At 49.8% G+C, this 27,518-nt stretch overlaps 1 protein-coding gene across 10 annotated transcripts in view; it reads right to left on the bottom strand.

Annotated features, from left to right (window-relative positions):
- Positions 1-920: 920 nt before the first annotated feature.
- SUGP2 (SURP and G-patch domain containing 2) overlaps positions 921-27,518 on the bottom strand; it is a 28,751-nt gene continuing 2,153 nt past the window's right edge. For 4 of the 10 annotated variants that reach the window (XM_061149757.1, XM_061149759.1, XM_061149760.1 and 1 more), the window contains 8 exons: positions 22,403-24,010; positions 19,757-19,877; positions 14,578-15,065; positions 13,431-13,542; positions 9,138-9,649; positions 7,252-7,313; positions 4,377-4,513; positions 921-3,770 (listed from right to left, as the gene is read on the bottom strand). In XM_061149757.1, the coding sequence (XP_061005740.1) occupies positions 3,650-3,770; positions 4,377-4,513; positions 7,252-7,313; positions 9,138-9,649; positions 13,431-13,542; positions 14,578-15,065; positions 19,757-19,877; positions 22,403-24,010 (3,161 nt within the window). In that variant the 3' untranslated portion in view covers positions 921-3,649. The remainder of the gene's footprint in view (positions 3,771-4,376; positions 4,514-7,251; positions 7,314-9,137; positions 9,650-13,430; positions 13,543-14,577; positions 15,066-19,756; positions 19,878-22,402; positions 24,011-27,518) is intronic. The other 6 variants (XR_009694023.1, XR_009694021.1, XR_009694022.1 and 3 more) reach the window with 6 other exon arrangements.

Below are 27,518 nucleotides of genomic sequence, written 5' to 3'. Positions count from 1 at the left end.
GGGGGGGGGGGCGGGGAGGGTCCTTACAGGCCCTCAGCAGTTTTCTCAGGCAGCAGCACGAGTCATGGTCAGACTCCACCTCCAGGGCTCTGGGGAAGACGGCAGCAAACGTGTGGCTTCTTGGCTGACAAGACCTCCTATCACGGTTATGTGGGTCCCTGTCAGTCCTGAGTGCCCTCTGGGACAGCGAGAGGAGCGGTTGAGGGGACCCACACCACTTCCTAAGGGGTCTTGTCTCCTCCACCCCTAACTTGCTAACAAAGCCCCCCAAACCTTCCTGGGCTGTCCGCTACCCTGGGCACAAGCAGGCTGTGCTCAGGTGGAGGTCCCCACCAGCCCTGCTGATGCCAGGCTTGCCTGCCTGAGTGCTCTGGACCCTCCTTCCTCACCGGAAGGGCCAAGGGGCTGCTGACGGAGCAAGCAGACAGACAGGGCCGCACATGCCGCACATGGGAACAGCAACGAGCGCTCAAGATATTCCACAGGCTGGCTCCTAAGTCAGGGCGAAGCCCGAGTGGGCCTTGGTCTAACTCTGGCAGCTGGAATCCCAATCCTGGGAAGGCTGTGAGGTGGGCAGGTGAACTGTGGGTGGCTCAGGTAAAGCTCCCATACCCTGATACACTCTCAAAGGCAGATTTCTGTGCCCAGCAACTCACCCCTCGTTCTCCACAAAAGATATGGTGGACCCAGCCTCTGTGCTTGGCCCTGATCACTACCTGCTCTCCGGTACCCTTCAGGCTTTCCTTGTGACTTACCAGGCCCCCCAGCTGCAGCAGGGCAGTCAGAGAGGCCCCGGCTGGCAGAGCACATGCCTAAGAGGCGGTAATTTTACAATCTGTCTCCATGTAGGCCCCACCACATCCACCACATGTTCCCCAGCCAGTATGATTGAAAAACGCATCAATGGAGACCACGGAAAATTGGGTTTTCTCTACATTTATTTCAACTGCTAAATGATTAACAACATCCACAACTTCTTAGATTAAAAAAAAAGAAGAAAAGAAAAAACAACCCCAAACCCCCAAAACTTCCATTTTGTAACATCACAAATGTCTTCTAGGTTTTACCAAGGACCAAAAAGCTAAAATTCTCTATGATTTCCAGTGACCGAAACAAGGCAGAGACAGTAAGCACCCAAAGTGGCGAGCTAGCACTTTCCGGATGCCTGTCGTCCTCACGGAAGAGCCCCTGGAACTAGAATGACAGAAAAGACACTGTGACTTTGACGAGGCTATGCAGCTGCACGTCACGCTTGCTGGCACGCATGCCCCCTGCAGAGTGGCCTCTGCCGGAGAGAGCAAGGGCAGGCATGGGGGGCCAGCGTGCTGGTCCCCGGAGGCGGGCAGGACGCACCGCCACACTCCTCCCTGGCCCCCACAACGCCTTGACTGCCTCAATGCCATCACCACAGAAATGTCACCTGAGTGTTTACGGGACTTTCCAGGCTCAAGAAGTAGGTGTTCCCTTTCACGTTTGCCAAAGGCTCAGTGTCAGCCAAAGCAGGACACCCCCAGGAGGAGTGGCAGGAGGCTGTAGATTGAATAGGGCTCGAATCCTGGGAATTCCTGAAGTATTTTATTTACAAATAAAAGCAGAAAGCTAAGAATGACATACTAGGACAAAGTGAATGTGATGGTCAAAGCTATGCTTGAAGAGCGAGAACCCATGCTGGGGGTGCACACCTCACCCTGGGCGTGCGCTGGGCATGCGTGCTCCATGACAGGCCATGGGGAACCGAGGCCCAGGTCTCAGAGTTCAATCCCTCTGCCTGACTCACAGCCAACATGGAAGGCTGTTGGAAGGATTAAAAAAGGAGGTGATTCCCCCAAGTTATGGTTCCCCCAAACCACACCACCCCTGCAGGCTATTTCAACTCTGCTGAAGAACCTCCAACACGTCCACTCATAAAGATCTGCCAAAACAACAGAAGTGACCAGAAGCAAGCAGAGCTCTGGGGACCACCCGTGACATGAAGACAGGCAGCATCAGGTGGGAACGCGATGCTGTGCCAATGAGTGCGGGCCAGACAGAGAGAGATCCAGAGGAGGCTGGGACTACAGCCCAGGAGAGCTGAGGATCTGAGAAAATGAAGATTTCATAACTGCCAATAAAAGTGGCTGATGGGGTCATTCACTGCTGTGTCCCCCAAGCTCAAAGTATCAGCAGGATCTCTTTTTTCACGTTTTAACACATATTTAAAACTTTAACACTGCTGCTTTCTGATGAAGGGTTGAGAGATCCCCACAGCCTGAGAATTCCACATGTAGCAGCAAGAGGCGGAGTGTGAGAAGCAGGAAGGGGCGGCCATCACACGTCTTGAAATAGCAAACAGCTGCAGAGCCCACCCCAAGAGGACCCTCTCTGTCCTGCACACAGGCCCTAATGAAACAATTCCTCACACTGCCACGCAGGCAGAAAACGGGACTCTGAAGAGCTCACACCTCCTACCCCCTTGCAGGAAACACTCCGCATGTGGTTTAAAAAAAAAAAAACAAAACGAGTTTGCTCTGTGGATTTTAAAGAGAATGTAAATTTGCGGAAAGTTTCATTAGTGTAATGATTACTCCCCAATGAATTAAGCTGCTGAATACATCGGTGAACTTTCATTAAGTCTCTAGGGATGCATTTAAGAGTTGAGACTCCATAAATAACATGTTCATCGAATCCACTAGTGTAAAGAGCTTCAGCACTCAGACCGACAGGCGTGGTACTAGAGCGCAGGCTTCATTATTCCTGATTCATATTCCCTATTTGAATTTGAGAAGACACAATTCATGACTATTTCAGGATCAAGTCTGCCAACAGATCGCTTTCAGAGAGCAGTGTGTCCTGGGCAGGAAACCCGACGGTAGCCGGTTCCGGGCACTTACAGGGCGCTGGTGCTTTCAAGGGCAACCCCACCTTCTGAGTGGAACCAGCAGAGACCTGCAGAAGACCTGCTGCCAAAAGCATTTGGAAGAAGGGGGAAAGGCAAAAGCAGACTGGAAACGGGGCATTTTGTTTGTTTTTTAAGAAAAAGAAAAGCCAGCAGGTGGAACCTCCACACCAGAAACTGCAGAGATGTTTGTTTTCCGTGTACACACCAAACCTACTTGGGCACTGGCTCCAGGGCTGATCCGGGACAGAGGTGGCGTTTTAAGAGTAATTGCTGCTTCAAGCCTTATCTTTCTCACCAATGGTTTTCATCTATTCAGGGAGAGAACGATTTTGTTCAAAACTGAGTTGGAAATTATGGGTAGGGAAGACAACTAAGTGGAGGGGAGAAAGATAAGGATATTTATAGGCCAAAGGCCCAAAGGCCCTCCGGAAGGAAAAGGACTGGAAGACCCTCAAATCGAGACGAGGTACGAGTGGCGTCCTCTGCGGTGCCAGCTTCGAGGTCACCCTTACACGTGCAGGACACAAGGCCACTCCCGAGGCAGCTTGTTTCCACAGGACGGCCCAGGGCTCAGGCCCCACCACAGGCTGCGCGGGGGCTCGCTCCTTCAGCCAAACCTGGAAGGTGAGAGGCGGGACGCACCCACAGCCAAACACCCCTAGTGTTTCCCTCAGTTTTATGATTTGGGGGGGAGTGATACTTTGGTGTTTGTGTTCTACGCCCTGGCACGTCAGCTCAGGCAGAGCACCCCCCACCGGCTCACACACATACCTATTTGCTGGCCCGTCTGTGTCTGTACATCTGCATCATCCTCTGACGGAAGACGTCAAACGTGTCTTCTTTGTGCTCCTGCCCGTCGGCACCCAGCCCCTCCCCTTCCGACGCGCTTCCCCTGAGGAGCAAAGAGGACAGTTAGCCACGCCTGAGCCCGTGGCCTGGCCACCAGGGGATGGACACAGCCTGAGCCGCCAGAGGGGCACACGCCAGTGACAGCAAGGGAAAGAGGAAATAAGGACACAGCTCACGGTGGGGACAAGGCATACTCACCTGTGCAGGCCTGTGGGCCTTCTGAGAAGCGTGCTCAGAAGCCAGCCCCTTATTACAGCAGAAAGCCTCCCCAGCAGGTGCTAAGCTCACTTTTAACAGAAATGCTTGCTGCATGTTAGTGGGTCTTCCTAAACTGTGGGCCATGCTCTCTCCTGGTTAGTTTGAGTGTGGGTTCCCGGAAAATGGAAGTGGCTGTTAGTGTAACTACCTAGAATTACCACTCGGCTTTTCTGATAATATGAACGTGGCCAAATGCCAGGGACCAAGTCTATGCAAATGCAGCCAGAATCTGTGTGAACACCTGCACAGGGAAATGACCTGCTAGAAGCCACGTTCAACATCAGGGAAACCAAGGGGTGCTGGTCACAGGACTCAGGGCGAGAATCCCCCAGGGAGCCCGTCTCCCCCGGCACAGCTGCCCGCCCCCCGGCCCCCGACGCCTGCCGCGTACACGCTGACGGGCTCCCTGATGCCCTTCCCACAGGAGCCCAGGCCATGGCCCTCCTTCCAGCCCATCTTCTGTAGCATCTGGAACCCCAGGTTCTTGTCGGTCAGCTTCTGCTGGGCAAAGTCAAAGTCCTTGGGTTTCTGAGGAGAGAGAAGAGTGTGGCACATGAGGGGTAGCAAAGCGCCTGGATCAAGAGTCTCCCCTGGGCTACACCTGGACATGGTCCAGTACTAACACCCCAAACGCCCCTTTGATGCCCCTAGATGCTCAAGATCAAGTCACAGTCCTGGCAACATTCCCTGGGTGGGCTGCTATTTATAAAGGTTGGAGGTCACAGCTTGAAGTGTCCCCAGAGAACTGAACCAGACCAGTCTCTCAGGCTTCGCTGCGACCACTCTTGTTGCAGTGTTGAGACTGTGAACTAAACTTTGTGAGGGGATGGTAGGGACTGGGCCCAGAAGTTCTGATTAGGAAGATCCAGAGTGGAGACCTGAATGAAGAAAGTGGCCATGTGGTCATCAGGGGGCATATCCCAGGCTGGAACAGGCCTTGAGGCAGGAAGGCCCCTGGAACGCCACAGTCAGAGAGGAAGCAGGGCTAAGGCAGAAGGGGGCCAGACAGGCATGGAGAGAGGCTGCACAGGAAAACCGTCTCAAAGGGGCCTCTCTACTCGACGTCCACTCCTCCCTCATCGTTTCACTCACTCCTGAGAGCGTTCACAACGCTGGACAGTGACTCCACCCTGGAAGCTTCCCGGGCAGCCCTCAGGCATTACTACCAACCCTGACTGACCTATGTGGGTCTGAGCTCTGAATGCTCCCCAAGGGCAGGGATGAGGTTCTGCCTGGACTCTGGGGTCCGTGTCTAGCACAGAGCAGACCTTGCTGAGAGTGGGTACCGCTGGGAAGGATGGGGCCTGGGAATGACCTTGTGGGTGGAGAAGTGAGAAGCCCTGGCAGAGATCTGCGCTCCAGAGCACGCTGTGGAAAGACGAATGAAAAGGCCCAGAGGCCTCTGGAGGAGACAGCTGCCCTGGGTGAGCTGTGGGGATTTCCATTCACTCATGAATATTCATGGACACCTACTGTGTGCTGCAAAGTCTGGGCAGCTAAGGCCTCACAGTTCCTGCGGCCTGAGCTTGTTTCTTTAATCCACCTCGGCCTGGGGAGACTGACAGCGGCTCATCCGCTCCCAGGGAGAAGGTTCTTGTGTCCTGATCAAGGCAGCTAGGAGCAGCAGGGACGGTACAAGTGTGGGTGGAAAGAGGATGGAGAAGGGACAGGAAAGGCTGGCCACGGGTCCCCGAAAGGCAGGCTTGCACCCCACTTCAGGGAAGCTGCGCAAGTGGAAGCAACAAGAGGAACAGGGGTCCACTCAGCCGGACAGATCTTGGTGAGTTTTCAACTGTGTCTAACAATCAGCCTGCCCGGTCTCCTGGGGCTAGAGCAAAGCCATGCACCTGAGGCCAGGCTGCGGAGTGCACAGAGGAGACCTCCTCCCTGTCAGCAGTCACCCCAGAGACCCACTGTGGCAGGATACTGGCTGGCCGCACGCTGGGTTAACACCATTTCATATAATCCCTGCGGGATCTCCGACCTGCACGGTAGGTGCGACTGTCCCGCTGTACAGCTGCACAAACAGGACCTCACGCCAAGACTGGATGGCCAGGCTGAGCCTGGAACGGCTGCCTTCTCACCAGGCTGTCCTCGCCAGACGGCACCTGGGAGCTGGCTCAGCTTAAAACTCAACACATCTGTTAAAAACACACGCTTCAGGCACAGGGAGGTTCCTGCTCCCAGCTCTAACTGAGGTCACACTGACGCTTCATCTGTCTGCTGAGACACCACACGGGCTTTTCTCACCCCGGACGCCTGCAGAGACACCTGGTTCCCCACTCACTTCCTGGACTGCTAGGGCCCTGTGATGTCCCCAGGTGTGTCCCAGGTGAGCTGGGCCAGCCTCACTTGACTGAAGTTTGCTCTCGTCTCCTTCCAATGACCCACCCGCCACAGGGGCACCCCATTTCAGTCAACAGCAGCCCTGTTCCCTTAACTGTCCAGGCCGACAACCCCAGAGTCACCCCGGACTCTTCTTGGCTTTCTGGTCCACGTTCAGTCCATCCCTAAGTCCCACCAACTCCACTTCACCCCGCCTGGGCCTCAGCTCTGCCTGGCCCGCTAGCCCACAGGCTGCTTTCTGCACAGTAGTCCTAATGACCATGTCTTCTACCCAAATCCCCACCAGGGCTGGCTCCCTGACACCTCCCCAAAGAAGGGGCACAGTGCTGACACCCACCTACAGACCCCACGTGACCCGGCTGCTGCCACCTCCACATCCTCAGCGCCCCACCCCCGCCGCTCCGCTCCCCACCTGTGTCTGCCCTGGGGCTTCTCTCAGGCCTCCCACCGTGCTCCTCCTCACCCACCACTCTCAGTTCTGCACGTCTCTGTTGCTGACAGCCCTGCTCACTGCTGCCTCTGGGTGGGCAGACGGAAAAGAGCACGGGAGGGAGGTGCTGGCTCGTTAATGAACACTTGCGCACGCATGCGTGCACACACACACTCAGCTTACTAGCAAAGCCATGCACTCTTTTAACCACAATTATAGTCTACTAAATCTTAACCTCTCAATGGCTGAGACATTATCTTGTTCATCTCTCTGATCCACTGCACACATCAGGCCTTACCCATCCATTAAGTAGACTAATTACTCCATCCTGTGCTCTGGGCAATGCAAAACAGTTTTAAGAGAGATAAGGCTGTGTGATGTTCTTTGCATGTTGACACCTGGCCTGCAGAGTGAGTACAGCCTGCAGCCAGTACCCTTGAGAACTCGGGCAAGCTCTATGTCACATGTGAGGACACTCAGCCATGCTCACCTTCTTCTTGGACACGGGGCGACCCCGAGGCCTGTCATAGGCAATTCGAACTGGTTCGTGAACTGGAAGACAAAAGAAATGTACATATACAAATACACATGTCCTTTCCCCAAATTACTGACACTTGGAAGACAAGCATGCTGCAGCTCTGGCTAACGGCCTTTCTGCCAACAGAGGCAGCTAATAGCTGTACTTTGGGGCCAGTCGCTTGGCCCGCAGAGCGCAGAAACGAACACAGAGGCTCAGCTGAGCGCTGCCTTGCTGTGGGAGAGTCTTCCTTAAGTGTGACTGCCACATTTACGATGACGGACCCAACATATGCACTGCTTTCTGTGACTGGAGGAATGCATTTTGCTTCAACAAATGACCAATTTGTGACACTGTGCCCTCTTCCATGTCTCTGCAAGTATTCCGTAGATAAAGAACTAAAGTCCACACAGAACTTTCCAGTAAAAACAATCACACTTCTCAGACAGAGCACTAGATCATATCATTATTATTATTATATTTGACAAAGGAAGAGACTAGCAGGTCTGGTACTATCTCATCAACCACCCTATCAAATAACTGAGAGCTTCTAAAACTGAAAGAATCCCACTTTCCCCCCATGAAGGCCATCATAACAAGTATTCTGATGTGCTACTGCCCTCTGGTAAGTTCTGAAGGACAGAAGAGTTTAACAGAGAGTTAGCAATCGATTGCAACAACATTTCTAAACAGAAACCGTGAGAGCTGTTAGCAGGAGAAACTAGACTGGTACTGCTGGGTGTGAATATGATGTTCTCAATGATTTAGAGCACATAGATTCTACACACACTGCAGCACTGTTCACCAAAACCACCTCCTCTCACACAAGCATCGAAGGATCAGCCCCACAGGAGAAACATGGCCCAGGCCTGGCTGTGTGGAGGCCTGGGTAGGCAGCAGGGAGCCCACCCAAAGTGGCACATGATGTGATTTACCTACTGACAGTCCAAAAAAGGCAAAACCACAAGGCCAGAAAATGGTCAGTGGTTGCTGCGGCCAGGTAGGAGAGGAGACTGTGGAGGGACAGAGAGACACTTCTGGAAGAAGTTCCAGCTCAGTAGTGCCAGGCGGCCCATGCCTATACACCTTTGCCAAAACTCCATGAACTAGCCACTTAAAAAGAGTGCACTTTTATTGCTGGTAAATTGTACCTCAAGAACTTTGACCCTCCCTATAGGTGAGCAGGAGATGGCCTTCCATGGCCAAGGCTGGCAGAGTGTGGGCTCCACAGGTCCCACTAACTGCTGCCCTAGACTGCTCCGTGGCCCCTGCCTCAACATCATCAAGCAGGTATCACTACCCTGGGACCTTGCAGGAGGGGGGTTGGGGGCAGTGCTCAGAAAGCTGGGCACCCCTCTAGATCACAGGCAGTAAACAGCCAAGATGACCCAGGTCTGTTCCTTCCACAGCCAGGACTCCCCTGTCGGAAGCTGAGCAATAACGGAAAATAACAAGCAACATGTGGGGTGCTAGAAGCCAAAGGCAGCACCTCCTTAGAGTGCCATCTCTGGACCAACTGGAAACGTCAGTTTCTCATGAACATTTTGGACTGTGTGCAAGACCAATAGGACTATTTTAGGTTAAATAAAATACAAGACCAAAGAGCCCCGGGTTGTGCTGGCGCTGGGGGCGATTCTAAAAGGTAGTGCCCAGGTTAGCTGGAGTAATCAGAGGCAGAAGGGATGACAGGGGCCAGCCAGTCATCTTGCAGCTAAACTTGGGCTGGGGGGGGTCAGGTAAATTCCTCAAAACAGGCCATGTCTCCACGATTTTCCATGGCCCCCAGCTGAGCACCATCCCTCCTCAGGTATTAAACAGAAGAAGCGTTGTGGCCACTGGACCAACACCCAGGCACTCACCCTTGGGCTCCTGGATGAGACACAGCCTCTTGGGAGCCGGGATCATGCCAACCTTCAGTGACTTGCTGCTGATCCTCTTCCGGGGGAAGCAGGCCCCTGAGGAGGCCTGGGACAGGGCAGGCCCCCCCGCCGGGCTGTCCTCAGCCATCTCGCTCAGGAGGCCGTCGGCTGGGGGGCTGCCCTCCGAGCCCTCAGGCTTGGCCCCTTCTGCCGGCCTGGAGGCCGCTCCAGGAGGGGAGGCCTCCTCGGCCCCTTCCTCCTCCTCCTCGTCGTCGTCCTCTTCCTCCTCCTCAGGCATTGCCTCTGGGCTCTCCAGCTCAGCCTCGTGCTGAGAGGGCTCATCCTCAAACTCCCCTTCTCCTTCCGGGGGCCCCAGGGGGCTCTCCTGAGAATCGGCGCGCTCACTGGCATGGAGCGTCAGTGGAGATGACGTAAAGCGAATCGACGGGCACAGTTCAAATACCTTCTTTCGATAGAATTTGAAAGCCGAACTATTTTGGTCATGTAGAAACCTAGGATAAGGATGAAATACACTGGTTTAACCAGAGGGTTCTCTAAACATTCCTATTTGCTGAAACTGTCCAAATGGACCTGAGAGAACGGGGGGTGGCACAAAGAAGCAGACACACGGCCTCTTTCTACTGGCTGTGGTAGAAAGGCAGCCTTTCTTTCTTGATGGTCAGCCTTACAATGAGATAGAAAGTTTGAGGAGTATTACTAATTTAACAAAGGAGCCAGAAACATAAGAGGCCTAACTGCTTTCTTGGGGAGGGAGTTAGAAGAACAAGGTATGCAGCGACATTCAGGGAACACGCTGGAACGAGCTCCAACACCACACCCAGGAGATCCGGCCTGGGCCTTACCTCATCTCTCTCTAATTACGTCACCGGCCACTCTAGGCCTGCATGTGCTGTGACTCTCTGTTCCTCCCGCCCTCCAGCCATGAGATGGAGAAAGGTGTGTCAACCACAGCACCTCCTGCCTCACGTCCTGCAACAAAGCTGTGTGAATACGGGGGCAACAAGGCCTCTCTGCACCTCAGAGTTCAATGGCCTTAGTCATAGCTTGGAGGTGTGGCTGGTGCTGAGAAACCAAAAACACACAAAATATACTTGGGCCAAAGGAAAGACAGCCCTTGTTCTTGGAAAGGACAACTCAGCCTCATAAGAGTCAATTCTTCCCTAACTAACTATTACTGTATAAAAGTAAAAGCATCATTTTTTTTTTCTGGATCTGAATGTGATTCTTAAGTTCATGAAGTGGAGGAACATGTCTCAGTAGTGTCCAGCTCTTTGTGACTCCATAGACTATAGCTTGCCAGGCTCCTCTGTCCATAGGATTCTCCAAACAAGAATACTGGAGTGGGCTGCCATTTCCTTCTCCAGGGGATCTTCCTGATTCAGGGATCAAACTCAGGTCTCCTGCACTGCACGCAGATTCTTTACCATCTGAGTCACCAGGTATGCATACAGAAACATAAGTATGCAAGAATATCTAGGAACACCCCCGGAACAAGATCAGTAAGAGGCCCAGCTCCACCACATATTACAAGGTGTGTAAAGCCTGTACAGTTTTAACAGTATGATACTGGCCTATGGACAGACAGATCAAGAGAAAGACCAGAAAAACAGTATCTGATGAAGGTGGGGAAAAAAACCACCTTTTCAACAAATGGTGTTGAGACAACAGGCAGCTTTTTAGAAAAATATTTAAATTGGTTCTGTGCTACAGGATTTTTAATTGTATTTTTTCACCCATAATCAAAATTTTATTGAAAAACTGACATCAAAATAGGAGAGCAAGTTGTATACCTTACAAAATTAAACATGATTAGTTAATCTAGGCAGATGAACTGGAATTACTGAACTGATAGGGCTTCCTGTGATAGAACAGGAGCTCAGGAAGGTGTGTGGATCATCAGTGTTGCTTTTCTACATGAACACCCTTCTGTGAATCTGGTCTTTTCTCCTATTGGCTGACACCACACTAGTGAACAACTTACACAAAGCACCAGTCTGAGCATGGCTGAAAACCAGGGTAATCTTGTAGCTACCTGGACTTTTTACATCCATAAAGTAAGAATTTGGACTTTGAACAAGCTGTTTCTTTTTATGTCTCTTCTTTTCCAAAGAAGGTGCAGTAAACCTCCTGCCAAAGGCAGGTTGATCCCTTTGCAAGCCCAGCCCATGCAGATCTCTTAATTGTACTCTTTTTTCTCCAAGATGTATTTATTTAATTTTGGTTGTGCGGGGTCTCTGTTGCTGTGTGCAGGCTTCTCTAGCTGCGTCAAGCAGGGCCTGCTCTTTTGAGGTAGGTGGGCTTCTCATTTTGGTGGCCTCTCTTGGTTCGGAGCACGGGCTCCAGGGTGCTTGGGTTTCAGTAGTTGTGGCATGTAGGCTCAGCAGTTGCGGCACAGGGGATGTGGAATCTTCCGGGACCAGGCACTGAACCCATGTCCCCTGTGCTGGCAGGCAAACTCTCAAACCCCCAGGCCCCCAGGGAAGCCCTCTTAATTGTATTCTCAAGCACACTGGGAGCAGGGTGAGATGTGGCTGTGTAGGGAGGACAAGACAACAGCCTGGAGAGCGAGGACACAGGTGGGGCAGGGCGTGTTGTGAAGGGAAAAAAGCGAGGTACAGAAGGCCCTATTACATGCAGAAACCTACTTGTGCTGTGGGAACTAAGAGGGAAGGAAATACACACACACACTACAAATAAATGAAAATGGTTTCTTATTATCGATGGATGGGGGGAATGAGACTTCTCTGAGTTTACCTTTTGTAATTTTTACTTTAGAGCCATACAAATTCTGGACTTATTTTAAAAATTAAATTAAAAAGGATAAGAAAAAAAACCTTCAAATAGATTCTCAGCAGAAGCAAATGAACTTGACTGTGTCAAACTGATGACATAACCACAAACACAAAATGAAATTAACTGAAGCAACTACTACACACATTACAGGTGTGAGTCTTCTAAGGGAAAGAAACACAAAGTCATCTTGCCTTTTACTAAATAGGGGGGTGTTGGGTGCAGTCATTTTCCAACTATCCTACGAGCAATGGGGGTGAAAATGCATCACCCCACCTGAGGCTGCTGGAGTTTTTGGGCTCTCTCTGCAGGGGACAAAGGGGACAGCATCTTCTGAGGAACACTGCTCAGAAAAGGCTGCCACAGAGGCTGAGGAATAACACCAAGCCCTGCCAGTGCCAAGTAAGCAGGACAATGCAGAGTTCTCTTTCTGCACTGGGAGAAAAAAGAAAACCGCTGAAATGCTCCAGCCTGCCCTTCACCGAGTTGTCGCCTATGCCTGGGCCTGCCAGTGTGAGGTCCTGCATGTGGTAGCAGTCCAGCTCTAAGACCTGTAAGGCCCAGCAGCCCCAAGGCCTGTAAAAGGCAGTACTAGGCTGAGTACCTGCAAGGCCACCAGTGCTCCATGTGGCTGGTGTGGGCCTCACAAGAAGTAAGAGGTACCCAGTGCAGGACCTACTCAACATCCAAATTTGCTAGAAGAGCTTAGACACGCTGACTCCCAGAAATGTTCCAGGAAATGTAAAATTTTTAACCATATCCTTAAGTAAACTAAGGCACAACTCTCTAGCACGTTGGGAACAGGGCAAGGGTCCAGAACCCCTGGCTGGCAGTAGGATGCAATCCATATAGCATGGGAATCCCTCCCAACGCAAGGGGAGCTCAGCTAAGTTAAGGCTCAGTACTGAGAACACATGGCCCTCAGGCGGCTTCCCCCTTAAGGAGAATTCGCACCGCAGGCAGGGTGGGTTCTATGGCCTTCGGGCTGTAGAACTGAATGTTGACCCCACTGAAGGCGGACAAGGGTGCCAAGCCACTACTACGGCAAAGTGCTTGTTGCTCACACCTGGACCAAAACCCATCGTCATGCTTCATGAGCAGCACGTTTTCATCCTGCCCAGAGCTGCCAGCATGAGCAGGGACAGTACCCTCCTCAGACTCACGGGCGAGGACACACTCTCCTCTTTGCCTCTGCAAAGGTTCTGGGGAACCTACACATCCTGCTGCCAGGGCATTCTCTCCCCCTTCCCCTGACCAACACCCACTGAGCCTTTGGATCCAGCTTAAACTTCCCTCTGGGGGTGGCTTTTCCTGACGCCCCAGAAGAGGGCAGGTCTCCAACAACCCCAGACAGATGCTTCTCCCGAAAAGCCCTGAGCTCAGTGGAAGAGAAGTCATGATCTATCCTGGGGGCGACCCTCTGTGGGCTCTCAGGACACTCATGAGGTGAACATAAATCAAAGGGGTGTGATGGGTACGTACCAAAGGTCAGGGTTGTCAATGCTGTTTTCTATGCTGAACTGTTCAATCTCTGGTCCCACCTGAGCAACAAATTTGGCCAGTTTCTCTGCAGTCTCCATTGTCTTCGTATCAACTACAAAATAAAGCAACTGTCATGTCCTGGTTCTGAGCTGCCAATCTCCACGTGAACACCATGGGGCTGTGGAGACTGATCACAAAGACGGCCCGTGGTTGTGGTCTGGCCCTTTGCCACGTGCCCCTGCCGCTCTGCACAGCAGAGGTGGACTCTCCTTCCTCCCTGTGAACTGGGGCTGGCCCTGGGACTCGCTCTGACTGAGGATGTGACAGAAATGTGCAGCCTGGGCCTGAGACGCCTCAAGCACCTCCTCTGCAGCTCCTGGATACCCAAGCGAACCATCAGGCTTACTGCTGGGGGCTGACAGCATGTAGCCCACAAGCTCCATCTCCTCAGCTCACAGTCCCTGACTATTGGCCACTGCCTGCAGCTAGCAGGCCCAGCCTAGCAACTTGAAACAACATTTGATGCCTTCTGTTTGAAGTCACAGTTTGCACTGGCTTGTTACACAGCAATAACTAGAAAAATGTTATCAGTTGAGTAGATTTTTTTCCTCTACATTCCCATCTAGTGCTGAGGGGAAGTACTGGCCACAGGGCAGCCCTGTTGTGGAAGGAGAAGGCAATGCTTGGGAGAAACAGAAGCTGCAAGCCACCTAACTCAAAGGAAGGAAACGAGAGAGCTTAGCAGGGAAGAGGAAACAGAATGCAAACCAGGGCCGCCCGACGAGAAGTACAAGGGGCAAGGAGAGAGACTGGGATCAAGGAGCTCAATGCCCCAAGCACGGGCACATGGCACGCCCTGCTGGCCAGCGGGGGAACTGTGCAGGGAGGCGCAGACTCAGCGGCAGCACTCCTGCGGGCTCCGCACTCAGGACAAGAGGAAGGGGGCAGCAGGACTCCAGCACCAGCCCTGTGACGAGGCGAGAGGAGAGCGCCTCGGTGTGCACCATCCTGGCCGGATCCCTTTTGCTGCCGCCTGCTGCCCTGCCCAGCCCAGCCCACTGAAGTTGCTTGACTCTGCAGAGACCTCCGGAGATGGATCAGAGTTGGGGCTGGGGCCCAAAGGACGGGGACAGGGGTGAGCACTCACCATCAGCAGACAGGCAGGGAGAAGAGGTCTGAGGGACTTCAGAGACATCCATGCCTGCTGGTTTGGGGGATGGGCCGGAGGCTTCTGGGCTGGGGTCCCGAGGTGAGGGTCCAGCCAGCTCTGGGGGACAGTCCTTGGCAGCATCATTTCTGTCCCGCTGGGGCGGCTTGCCCGGCAGGGAGCCCGGGGCCTGCCGGCCATGGTGCTTCAGCCTGGTGCCTGAGGAGAGCAGGGTCTGGGTCCCAGTGGTGGCTCTCCTCACTTTGCAGCCCCGGAGCCCGTGAGTGCGAGGATGTCCCCGCCGCCGCGCTGGGAGGAGCCTCCTCTTGAGGCTGCGGACTGCCCGGGCGTACAGCATCGCCCGGACCGCACACTCTGCTGCCGTCGGCTTCTCATCTATGCCTGGCAAGGTCTGGCTCATCCGCTGCATCTCTGCCAGTTTCAGCTTGTAATATTTATACTCCAGACTACTGTCATCAGACAAAAACCTATGTAACAAAACAGGAACAGCAGGACATTTGTGAAGATACCAGCACAGCCAAGTTGCTGCTATGAATACACTTCTGCAAACCCTTTCCACTTGGTGGCCTCCGTGCTGATGGAGAGGCTCTGCCCAGCTCTACCAAGGACCCAGTGTTGGGTCCTGGGCATGTGTCCTGCTCAGAGTGACCAGAGGGTGATCAGGAGCTTTGATGGAGCACTGGTTGATTCCTCCTCGATTTCAGCACCATTAAGGAGCTCACAGCTCCTGGCAGGCTCACACAGAAGCCCTCTGCTGGCAGGGAATGGCAGGGATTGCTCCCAGACACTGCCTTCATGAGGTGACACCCTTCAAGTGGTGGACACTCAGCGACCTTTTAATTACATCATTAAGGACAGCGTGCCATTGATGTGAAATCATGTGCCAGAGTCATAAGGAGAAGAGTACAGAAAAGAGGAGTCTGAGTTACATGTACTGACATTACATGTACTAACACAGAAAGAGATCCGTGATACAGCCCATGGAGAACAAGCTACAGAAATCCAACATTGAAACACACCCTATGAAACTGCCTTTGTGTACATAACATCCATGTATATTTGTTTTTTTTTTCACACAGGTTGAAAGAATAAGAAGTAAACATAAGAATTTGCTCTAAGGAGTGGGTGAGAAAGAGCAATGGAGGGGTCTTTCACATTCTTTACTTTGCAGACCATTTCATTAGCACTTTCTTTCATCTCTATTAACCGTTCCTTCCTAGTCTCTGGACTTTTTTCACCATTTTTTCCTTGCCTCATGAATTGAATGGTTATCTTCAGTCTTTATTTCTGATAAACACATGCAAGGTTGTACCTTTCCCCCAACCTGCTACTTCCTTCTGAAGAGTTTCTAATTTCAATTCTAATTCTCTTTCATACAAAAGTTATTAGAAGCTAGTTTTATTTAGGCTGTTGCTGGCTTCAAGTTTTATGCATTGCACAATGTGGCCAACATGATTTTCCTTTCCTGGGACGGTCTGTAATTTTCTCCATGACCTCATTCATACCAAAGTTTTTGTGAATGTTCAACTTCAGTGTGTGTTAAAGAACAAGTAGCGTCTGGTGAGTATGGCAGTATTTCACGAGGCTCTTGGACTGTCTGCTGCTGAGGTCATGCATTAGAGGAGGTTCCCCGTGCTCGCTTCGGCAGCACACATACCAGATGAGGTTCCCCACTGCCAGAGGCAGAGGCGGACCGGCCGTGAGGTGGCAGTGCACAGCAGGATGCTGGCAGCTCTGTGTGACGTGGCGGGTCCCTCGTGGGCGGCTCTGCGTGGAGCTCCTGCTGACGCTCACTGCACAGTCCAGGTCCGGCTGGACCTGGGGGAACAGGCTGTGCTGGCTCCTCTGCTGCCCTAGACACTCTGCTGGGCCAGCAGCAGCATCCTGAAAGACTGCACCCTAACAAGCCGAGGTTCCCACATAAGGGAAGGTGGACCAACACAGATGCTCCAGTTCTCAAGTCAAATGCAGCCCCCTATCCACGGCAGAAAGTGGAGTAAATGCCAGGTGATCCAGATCCCCACCACGGGAGGCCCTTTTCTGTGGGCGATTCTAATGCCAAGTGCAGGTTCAACCCATCAGTCACAAGCCCATCTCCCCCAGCTCTAGTGGAGCATGACAACAAAAGCACAGAGTACTCCTGAGCTAGCCTGCCAGGTTCAAAGTTCAGCGTAGTCACTTACTAGCTGGGAGATTTACTGAGTCTTTCTGTGCCTCAGTTTCTCCACCTATAAGATCGGATGGGTGATAACGATAAGTCACTTCACCATGTTGCTGTGAGGCTTGAACTATATACTTTTTGTTACGAAGAAAATGCTTTGGCAAATTCCCTGGTGGGCCAGTGGTTTGGACTTGGTGCTTTCACTGCCAGGACCTGGGTTCAATCCCTGGTTGGGGAACTAGTATCTCACAAGACGCACAGCTCAGGCATTTAAAAAAAAAAAAGAGCAGCATAGGTGTGTCATCTCTAGGGATATAACAGTTAACTGTTAAAAGAAGCTTAAAGAACTAAAAGTGACTGTCTCTAAGGAGCAAACTCAGGGATTTCTCTGGCAGACCAGTGGTTAAGATTCCACTCTTCTACTGTAGGAGGGGCACGGGTTTGATCCCTGGTTGGGGAATAAAGATCCCACAGGCTGCACTGGCATGGCCAAAAGAAAAAAAAAAAAAAGAGTGGAACTGGCATGAGAATGGATCATGGCAGAAACATTTTGCCTTTTGTGATAACATCGATTTTTTTGGTATATCACATACAAGTACTACTTTGACTTAAGAATTTAAACATATACACCAAAAACCTAAGTTTACTGTTTGTTTTTTTTAACACTGTTTGTTTGCACACTCTTCTTATAGGCTCTGGGTAATTCTGAAGGAGTTCACAGGTGATCAAGTCTCTGAGTCAGCTCCCTAATCTGTTCTTCATTCAGGTCAATTCTATCAGCCAACCACTGATATTTTAATGTGAGATTTCAACAATCACATTCTTCAATTCCAAGATCCTTAATTGGCTATTTTCCATAATAAGCAGTTACTATTTCATGGATATACTATGCTATTATCCATCTAAGACTATTAATCACATATGTGCTTTTAGACAATCTTCTTCGTCTTGGAGTAACTCTGTCTTAGGTGTCAGATCTGTTGAGTTTGATGATCCTCTTTCATGATGCTGATTTTCCTCAAATACACGCTTACGTTTGATCTGCAGGCCCTCCCACCACCACCACACATACCCCCAAGCCTGGCTCTGGTTCTGTCTGCCACCCCCAGCTGTCAGTGACCGTGAGCCTGTGCGGAGTGTGCAGCGGTCACGGGGCAGGGACACACGCTCCCAGTCCTCTCAGGGTCCCCTTTCCCTCCAGCCCAATGACCTCGACAATCCCCTGGAAACTGTCCCTGGGTCTTTCAAGTCTACATGACATCTTACCCAGAGGAAGTGGTCCCTGTTTTCATCTGTCAGTCAGAGGCTATCTAGACTCCTTCCTTCAGCATAAGCACTGGCTGAGACCACAGAGCCTGAGTGTGATCTCAGCTCTGTCTGCCACTAGCTGTGCATCCTCCAGGCAAGAGACCTCTTTAAGCCTCAAGCTTTCTGTCTGTAAAGATGACAACATATCTACTTCAAGAGGTTGTTTATGAGGGTTCGGCCAGCTAGTGCGTAAATCAGTAAAGTGCTTAGAATGGTACCAAGTGCAAAAAAGCAAAAGATTTGCTAAATAAAAAGTATTCAGTAAATGATACTGAGGCAATTAGGTTATTGGGTTTTTTTTTTTTTAACTTGTAAGTTACATGCCTGTCTTATTCAACATATGAACATAGCCTAGGTGAATTCAAGAATTCTGTAAAAATAAAACCATAACAATTTCTAACTCTCCTCCTGGAAATCATACTGGTAAGCACCAAAGCTCTGGCACCATTACACAGAGATTTTTACCTTTCAAGCATCTTTAGTAATTACAACAGCAAGAACAGAAAATTCGGGGATCTCCCGGCTGGTCCAAATCCACCTGTGAATGCAGCAGACGCGGGTCTGACCCCTGGCTGGGGAAGAGCCCACAAGCCAAGGGGCAATGAGGCCTGTGGGCCACGCCTCCTGAGCCCACACGCTGCAACTGCTGAAGCCCACGCACCGAGAGCCCATGTTCCGCAACAGAAGTCACACCAATGGAAAACCCGTGCCCTGCAACAAAGGGCCATCCCCGCTCACCACCACTAGAGAAAGCCTGCGCGCGGCAATAGACACCCAGCGTAGCCAAAAATAAATAAATTTTTTACAAAAGAATCTACCGTGCAACACAGGTTCAATACTTGGTTGGAGAACTAAGACCCCACATGCCACAGAGAACTAAGCCCACACACCACAACTACTGAGTCTATGCGCCACAACTGGAGTCCACGAGCCTCAAAGAAAGATGCCACAGGAGGCAACTAAGACTTGACTCAATCAAGTAAGTAAATAACTTCTTAAAAAATTTAAATAAATAAGGGAAGGGCATGTTATTTAAAAAACAAAAAATTCTAAAAATCCAACAAAGAGGAATGGCTAAATAAACTGATCACCTACTCTGCAGACCGGTAAACACAGCCATCTGAAATGTTTACAAAAAGCAGGAAACACGAGCGCTTTCCTGTGTAAAAGGAGTAGGGCATATTACAGCATAACCACAACCGTGTGAAAGACCATAGCGCCTGCAAGGAGCAGAAAGATGCTAACAAACACCCTCAAACGCCAGGGGGCGCCAGAGAGAGCACAGATGGCTTCGCCCAACTTTCTTCTTTTCCTTTTCTAATAAGCAAATACTGTATTAATATTTATGGCAGAAACTTTAATTTTAAAAAACTGTTCTATTCAAGCGAAGAGGCAATAAGACAAAAGGAAGACAGCTGAACAGAGAGCAGCAATAAATCACAAACAACTGCTGTGACGTATTCCTCATCTTACACTCAAAGGCACACATCTCTCACCTCATCCTCAAATCAGCACAGACAAGGAATCTGAACCCATATGAACCTGACCCACCCTCATACTCTTCCTACCGACTGACACCACAGCTCAAAATAAACACTTCACTTTCTTCTCTGGACATCATCAAAGCAACAGAAACACTGCCCTGTACTTTACAGGTGAGATTCAGAAGAGCACCATTTAGAGACCTACCAGTAAGCAGGGTCCTCCTTGAGAAGAGCTCTCTCTTTGGGAGACAGGCTGCCTCCAATGACACGTGCGACCAGCTGGTCAATGATGTCCACCACCTTGTGATCTGCTCGCTGGGGGACCTCTGGAACACACAGAAGGTCTTCTCTGAGAAACGTACTGGACCACATGGGGCCTGGGAAGATCAGGATAGAGCCTAAGGGTGGAGCCTAAGCAGGCACCAGCAACTGAAATCCTCCTTCACAAGAGACCAGCATTGAAAAGAGGGAAAGAGCCTGTTATTCTAGAAACCAATATACAAAATATCCTCTCAAAAGCTATAGTAGCACAATCACTAGCAGAGAAACAGTCACAAACTTAAGTGACTGTACAGAGCAATATTCTATAGGAGAAAATGGTATGTAGCAACTCCTTATCACTTTTTGCATACAGCTTAACTTGTTCACAATATTAAGGGGAAAACAGAGAGACATAAAATGTAGCTAGGTATAAAATAATGTAAAAAGTATATCTAAACTGTAATTTGTAATATGAAAAAAGGAAGAAGAGATACAAATAAATAGACACACAGAAAAAAAGTTCAGACAGAAATATACCAGAAAGTTAACAGAGGTTATCTATGGGTGGTAGATTTAGCAGGGATTTCACTTTTTTGTGTGCTTTATCTATAAAAAATAAACACATGTGATGCGTAATCAGAAAACATACATAAGCTCACAAAGAAAAATTGTCCATTTTAAAAAGTTAATATTAAAAAAAAGTCAATAGTTCCAAGATAGGTGTTCATAGAATGCATCTGTTCAATGTTTGGAAAAAAACATTTTTTTAAGTGTGAATTTCCTTTGATATTTGCTAGTTTTAATAGCACAGATGGTCTATTTGTTCATTCATTCAATAAAACATCAGCCCTGAACTGGAGAGGTTTTCCAGTTTGGTGTGGAATGGTATCAATACACTCAACATCAGTGTGAGTTCTTAACACAGGATGCGTCAATCCTTCGGTTGTCATTTCATTTCCCCACTGAAATTACTTTCTTTTTTGTTGTTGGCTCTCACTTTATATAACTGCTAGTTTTACATGATTTTACAAAACAGTAAGAGCTTCAAAGTCAGAGGCTTTCAAAGACAATGAAATTTGCACATCACTGCAACCAACTCTAGAGAAAATGACCACAGTTAAGGGCCTGAAAGTGGATCTTACCTTTGGCCCAGCAATCTTTCTGTGGATATCTCCTTTAAAGGAGGATTCAATTTTTTTTAAATGAAAATAATAGTAAGAATCAAGAAATTCAACCAAAGATATCCTCCCAGCATTTCTAACAGTAATGGAAGTAGTGTCAGCCTGTGCCCCATAAGACATGGACACTGGTGCCGTCTCCCTGACGACCAGACAAGGCGCCACTGCTTGGCAGATGCCAATTTCACAAGGACTCAGCTCTGCTCAGGCTCAGAAGCCTTTAATAAAAGGCACTATGACTCCAACATCAAGGGAGATGCAGCAAATGCTGCAGACACAGCAAAGAGCCTTTGAGAATCCTGCAGAGGAGCAGACGGCAGTGTTTCTAGCACAGCAAGGTGGCAGCCACAGGCACGCCTGCGCAACAGCGCAGCCAGGGGGCGGTGGCGGGCAACTTTAGGTTGTGGGGGGCTTTCTCGCTCTTCTCAGTATCACTGATACACAGACTTTCCACCCCACTATTCTGGGGGATGTGGGGAAGAGAGGTTCCACTTCAGCCCTGAGCTCACTTCTGAAAGGCTCCCTCTCTGGCAGTAGGTGCGGCCGCCCATCCATGGAGGGACCTACGCAGCACCTGTAGCAGTCAGGGCTCCGAAAGGGTGAAGACAGATTCAGGGACAAATGCAACTTACCAACCTGACTGGGGCAATGGAAGCCGAAAACTGCATCAGAGAAAAAAGGGACTTCCTCAGTGGCCACTATGTGTGCTCATGCCTTCTGGGCTTTCTGGGCTGTGAAAATATCCATCCCCGGAGCGCAGGGGGAAAGGAAGGGACACTACACAGCCAGTCACTTCTATTTCTATTACCTTCTTCTTTGTCTTTCCCCTCCCCAGGAAGCCAACTCGTTAACGGCAGGCTACCAGGTATACTGAAGTGATCTCTCCACCTCTAGCCAGTCTAGAAAAGTAAGCAGGTGGAAAGGTGCCTCCACCACCTAGCCCTGAGAACAGTTCAGAAACAGCCTTCCTGACTCCCCATGCTGGGCTGGGCCTCTCCTATAGCCCCTCAACCCCAGCACAGGCGGGGCTGGGTTTGTGATTTCTTCCCCTCAGAAGCCTGGGGGATCCCTGGAGACTGTGGCCTGTATTTACTTTCCTTTTGAGTAATAACTCGGGGCTGGGGGTTGGGCAGAGAAGGGGTACTTTTGGAACATGGCTTCTTAACCTAGGCTGTAAGATGATACAAACAACCCAGATAGTAAAGCAATACTGTGTACATACATCCATCCACACGCTTACAGAAAGAGTGGCAGGCATGTATGAATGAGTGGCAGTCACTGTGAGTTTTCTCCTAAAATTTTGATTTGTTTCCAACTGGCTAAAGAACTTCTATGTACAAATATCAAAGAGAATAAGAGGCATTACAAAAAAGCAAACAAATCACAACAGAAACTGCTGCTGCTTTCCTTACCATCACTCAGACCACTCAGAGCCTTGGCCTGAATTTCAGGCTTTGCAGGAGGGACCGCTTTCTCCTCATCTCGGGCTGGCTCAGATTCAGCTTTCTTGACCTGGAGTGGACACCCACTGCTGACCAGCCAGGCCTTCAGGTGATCGATGTACTCTCTCCCAAATAGAGTCGAGTCCTCGAAGTTTGGAAACGCAGCAGGAGATGGAGCTATATCTTGGAGGCCGACGGCTTCCAGGATTTTCTCTTGCCGGAAGGAAGAGGCCAAGGAGAACGTCTGTCCCAGAAGAGCTAACGACTTCCGGCAGAGAGAATTGGTGGTCTCCAGGGCAATCGCCAGGTCCAGGGGGTTAGTGAGGGTCTTCATCTTGACGCTCAGCTCGTAGGCATTGCAGGCCATGAGCAGGGGTGTGACGCTCTTCAGCAGCCGGTCTTGTAGTCTCATTATGTATTTATCAAAGGGCTTTATGATTTCGAAAAAGCAATTTTTGGTCTTCACAGCACCTTTGTCTAAAAGCATGTTTAAAAACTCGTTATCAACTCTGGGTGTTTTCAAAGCAGAGTGCTTTAAAAATTTGATAGTAAAAAAGCAAAAATCTCTGTGCTCTGGTTTTAAGGAACATTTGAATGAGGCGAGCATTTTAGCACAGGTTTCTGTTTCAAGTTCAAAGAGAGTCTGGAAAAGTTGGGAAAACTTAACATCATCTTTTATGGTGTGGAAGCCTGCCCACTTGATTATTTCTATCCCAAATCTCGAGAAGACATCTGACTTATCTATGATGTCGAAGCTCATCTTTCTCCTGGGGAGCCGGACATCCTTTAGATCAAGCCCCAGAGGGACTTTCCGGGTGGGGAACTGGACCTCTTCTGTCCCTGGGTTCGTCACCAGGGTCACGTCGGGACTTGAGGTGGTTTTCTGGATTTGGTTAGTGCCCTGAGTTTTGGGAGTGACACGACTCATAGTGGGTACCTTTTTCGTGCTCACATTTCTCAGCATGACAAGTTTCCCAACCCCAGCTTTAGAAGTGAGCAGGCCTTGAGTCTCCCCCTTTCCCAAGACAGCACCCTCCTGGTCAGCAAGGTTTAGACCTCGGCCTCTGCCCTGGACTTGGCTGCTGCCCCTGAGCACAGAGTCCGCCTCCCCTGGACGGTCCACGTCATAATCACGACTCTCCTTCTCCAAGCACTCTTTCTCAATCAGCCTGGAGGAGCCAAAGTCCCCCAGTAATGCAGAAGGGCCAAAACCATACTCCTGTGACCAAGAGGATTCTTGAGAAACTGAGTGGGCAAAGTCTTGTTCCCAAGAGCCACGGAGTGCAAATTTCCAGTCCTGAGAACGGAAATGTCCCAGTTTCCGGTGGCCAAAGACCTGGTCTCGGGAGTTAGGGTGGGAAAATTCCAGATCCCGACCACATTCTTTGCGAAAGTAGCTGTCTTCACTTACAGAAGGGTTGCTTGACCTGAAGGAAGGTCCTGGAAATATATCACCTCTCAGGCCTTCTCTCCCAGTGTCTCGAGGATGAGTTGCAGACGCGCCCAGAGTGTACCTGCTGTCACTGTGAATGTCATCAAACATATCTGCTCTGGCTCTTGGGACTGTCCTTAGAAGATCTGAAATAAGCAATCCAAAAAGAAACACAAAGGTATGTGTCAGACCAGAGGCTGCAAGTGAGTGATCTGCAGACCACTGGCAGGGTGCTTTCCCAGTCAGAGTGCATTTTAGAAACTCACATGGAGAATATGTGTAGTTTCACCTAAAAATCTAGGTTTCTACTTATGCAAACAGAAGAGTTACGAGTACTGGGCCTGCATCTGGCCTGACGATAGTCCATGGAGGCTAGGCAGCAGTGCTGCTCACTCATTCAGATCTGTTGTCCTACCTCTGTTTTACAAGGCTTCCCTGGTGGCTCAGCTGGTAAAGAATCTGCCTGCAATGCAGGAGACCTGGGTTTGATCCCTGGGGTGGAAAGAGTCCCTGGAGAAGGAACGGCTACCCACTTCAGTATTCTGGCCTGGAGAATTCCATGGGGTTGCAGAGTTGGACACAACTAGCAACTTTCACTTTCACTTCACTTTCTATTTTACAAGCCTTCTTTTAGACTCTGGGATGGGCATTTGGTTCCCAAATAACCTGGTCTTCTTTACTGTGACCGGAACACTTGTGTATTTCTACTTCTATCACACAGCAGACGGGCGTTCTAGAGGCTGCCTGCCTCCCCTGCTTCCTATAAGGGACTCTTGGCCCACAGCGCCACTGAGGCAGGAGCTACATCTGACACTGCAGCCACCACTGCTGGCTGGACCTTAGCTGAGCACTTGATCCAAAGGTGGCTGACAGGCTCCCTCAGAAAGGGTCATTAAGCCAACCAATACCTGAAAGAAAAGACTGAGAAAAGAAGAGGGAAGGCAGAAGTTAAACAGGCCACAACGCAGAAACCACAATGGAAACTGAACAGTATGTGCTTTTGTCCTCCTCTGCGCAGAAATGAGAAAAATAGGAAACTATGTTTGCATTTGTTTATTCATGCATACAGAAACTGTAAGGGGAATTCCCTGGCAGTCCAGTGGTTAGGACTCCACGCTTTCACTGCCAAGAACCTGGGTTCAGTCCCTGGTCAGGAAACTAAAATCCCATATGCAGCATGCTGCAGCCAAAAAGAAAAAAGAAACTGTAAGAAGTCAAAAACAGAAGACAACTATGGATACATGGGAACAGAGGGCCTCAGGGAGACATTTGCACAGAGCACCTTTCTTACTTTCTGATTCAGAATCTATTACCTAGTCAAAAAGTCAAATGTAAAAGAGAGAGAAAGATGCCAGGAAGTAGTGATGGGTCAACAAGCCACAGGAAACAAGGGCTTTGTATAAATCCAAATTTATCTGTCCAGCAAGTACTTACTAAGCACCCACTGTATATAGGCGCTGCTCTAGGTCCTGAAGTTATAGCAGGGAAAAGGCACAGCAAAGTCCCTACTTTCCTGGACTTTTCAGTTGAGGAAGCCAAGTGATAAACAAAAATTCTTCAGGTGTAAGGAAATGCCAAACCGGCGGGAATGTGAAAAGGAAAAGCCATTTTTAAACAGGCTGGTCACGGTGAGCAGCTCTAACAACAATGCATCTGAGGAGCAGAGGCCTGGGTGAGGGGTCAGAATGAGCAGCTATGGGGAAGCCTACCAGGTAGAGGGAGCGTGAGGACTAAGCCCTGAGATGAGCACAGGACAAAGGTGGTGAGAGCGCAAGAGGGAAGGAGGGACAAAGTGGTAAGAAGGCAGCACCTAGACTCGGCTGCACACTGAAGCCCTGGGGCATCCTGACTTAATTAACTAGGATGGGGTGTGACCTAGGCATTAGGACTTTTAAAAAAGCCCCCAAAGGATTCTAACATGAAACAAAATTAGTGAACTACTATGACAGGAGATGCAAACAGAAGTGGGTGCAAACCAGATCAAGCCAGGCCCATGACAGGACTCCAGAGTTTACTATGAATGAGACAGAAAGCCATTGGGGGTCTGGAGCAAAAGGATGACCTCACTGGCTGCTGTGTGGGGAACAGACTGCAAGGGACAAGAGTGGAAGTTCCAGCAAGGAGTCCACCAAGATAATCCAGATACTGATGGTTTCCGATGGCCTGGTTATGGTGGGAGCATTAGAGGAAGAGTAGTGGCTGGATCCTGCCCAACAGGACCTAGTTTACAAGGCCTCAGAAAAATGCAGCAGAGAGAGAGAAAGGCTGACCGACGGACCACGCAGCTCTATGACACAGAGATGGTTCCAGAACCATCTGGCATCCTACTGGGTTCATAGTCTCCCCCTCCCCCAACTTTCCCTGAGGTAACTTAAGATATGTATTAGTGTTTGAGTCTCTAGATAAACCAATTCAAATCTCCAAAAATATATATATATACACATATATATACACATACACGTTTTTACATATACATATATATGTATCTACATATGCACATAAACATACATGTGTGTATATATATATATATAAAAACATATGAAGTATTCACGATTCATATATGGCTAAAAGAATTAAAGGATGCACAAAACACCACAGATACCATTACTTCCAAGGAATAAGGAAGCGGCAAAGAGGTTTTTTACATCCTATTCTTTTTCTTGGCCCCTCAGTGCAGCATGTAGGATCTCAGTTCCCCAACCAGGGATCAAACCCTGCCTTAGGAGTGTGGAGTCTTAACCACTGGATGGCCAGGGAAGTCCCGACATTCTGTTCTTAACTAACTTAATCCTTCCAGTCTTTTGTAACAGGAATGGTTTTGTCTGCTGCTTATACAATTTTTGAAAACTCAGACTTCTAAGCCTCAGTTTCTCTGGGTCCAAAGCACGTAATAAGTTATCCCCACCCCAAGCATTTAGACTCATCCAGCTAATACTGAGGAAGCCTTCTCTACACCAAGGCTGGCTCAAGGGCTGGTGCAGCAGCAAACAGTACAGGCCCAAAGGAGGCCTGGAGGAGGCCAGCCCATGGCAGGGGATCAAGTACACAGTGTAAAATCAATCTCCAGGCCTACTAGGGCCTCCTGGGGGAAGACACCTATGGACCAGGTCTTACTGACTGAGGGAATTAATCACACAGAGCTGAGATGAGGGATCCACAACACAGACAAGCACATAGTGTCCGTGAAACAGGCCTAAGGCAGAGGATGGGAGCTAGGAGCCTCATGCACTGTGGGGCAGGACCTCCAAGTTGTCCTGCAATTTACACTAGGACCATTTTTTATTCTGCTGACATGATGTTTCAAAACTTTGCAAAAGGAATGGTTTCAGGCAGGGCCTACATTCAGCAGCTCCACAAGGCTCCAAGGCCCTCCTATCTTGCATACCAGTTACTGGGCTGCTCCTGCACTTGTCTGAGGATGTAAAACCAAAACAGGGAGCCCCAAGAGCCTAAGCTTGGCCTTGGTCCTGCAAAGTTAGCATTAATAGATCTGTGGGGAGAGAAGATTTGAGGGAATGAAGCCAGAAAGTGAAAGACATTTCAGGAGGAGATTACTGCAAAAATCCAGGTAAGACCTGATAAGAACTCAAAGCTGCCTAGTGATAGTGGGCATGGAGTCAGGCAATTTATTTAAGAACCCTTCTTTAGGTGGGG

The sequence above is a fragment of the Dama dama genome, chromosome 9 (assembly GCF_033118175.1).
Source record: "Dama dama isolate Ldn47 chromosome 9, ASM3311817v1, whole genome shotgun sequence".
In the NCBI taxonomy this organism is placed as follows: domain Eukaryota; kingdom Metazoa; phylum Chordata; class Mammalia; order Artiodactyla; family Cervidae; genus Dama; species Dama dama.
Note: the sequence above shows the minus strand (reverse complement) of the source record. Positions and strands in the feature narration are given on the sequence as shown.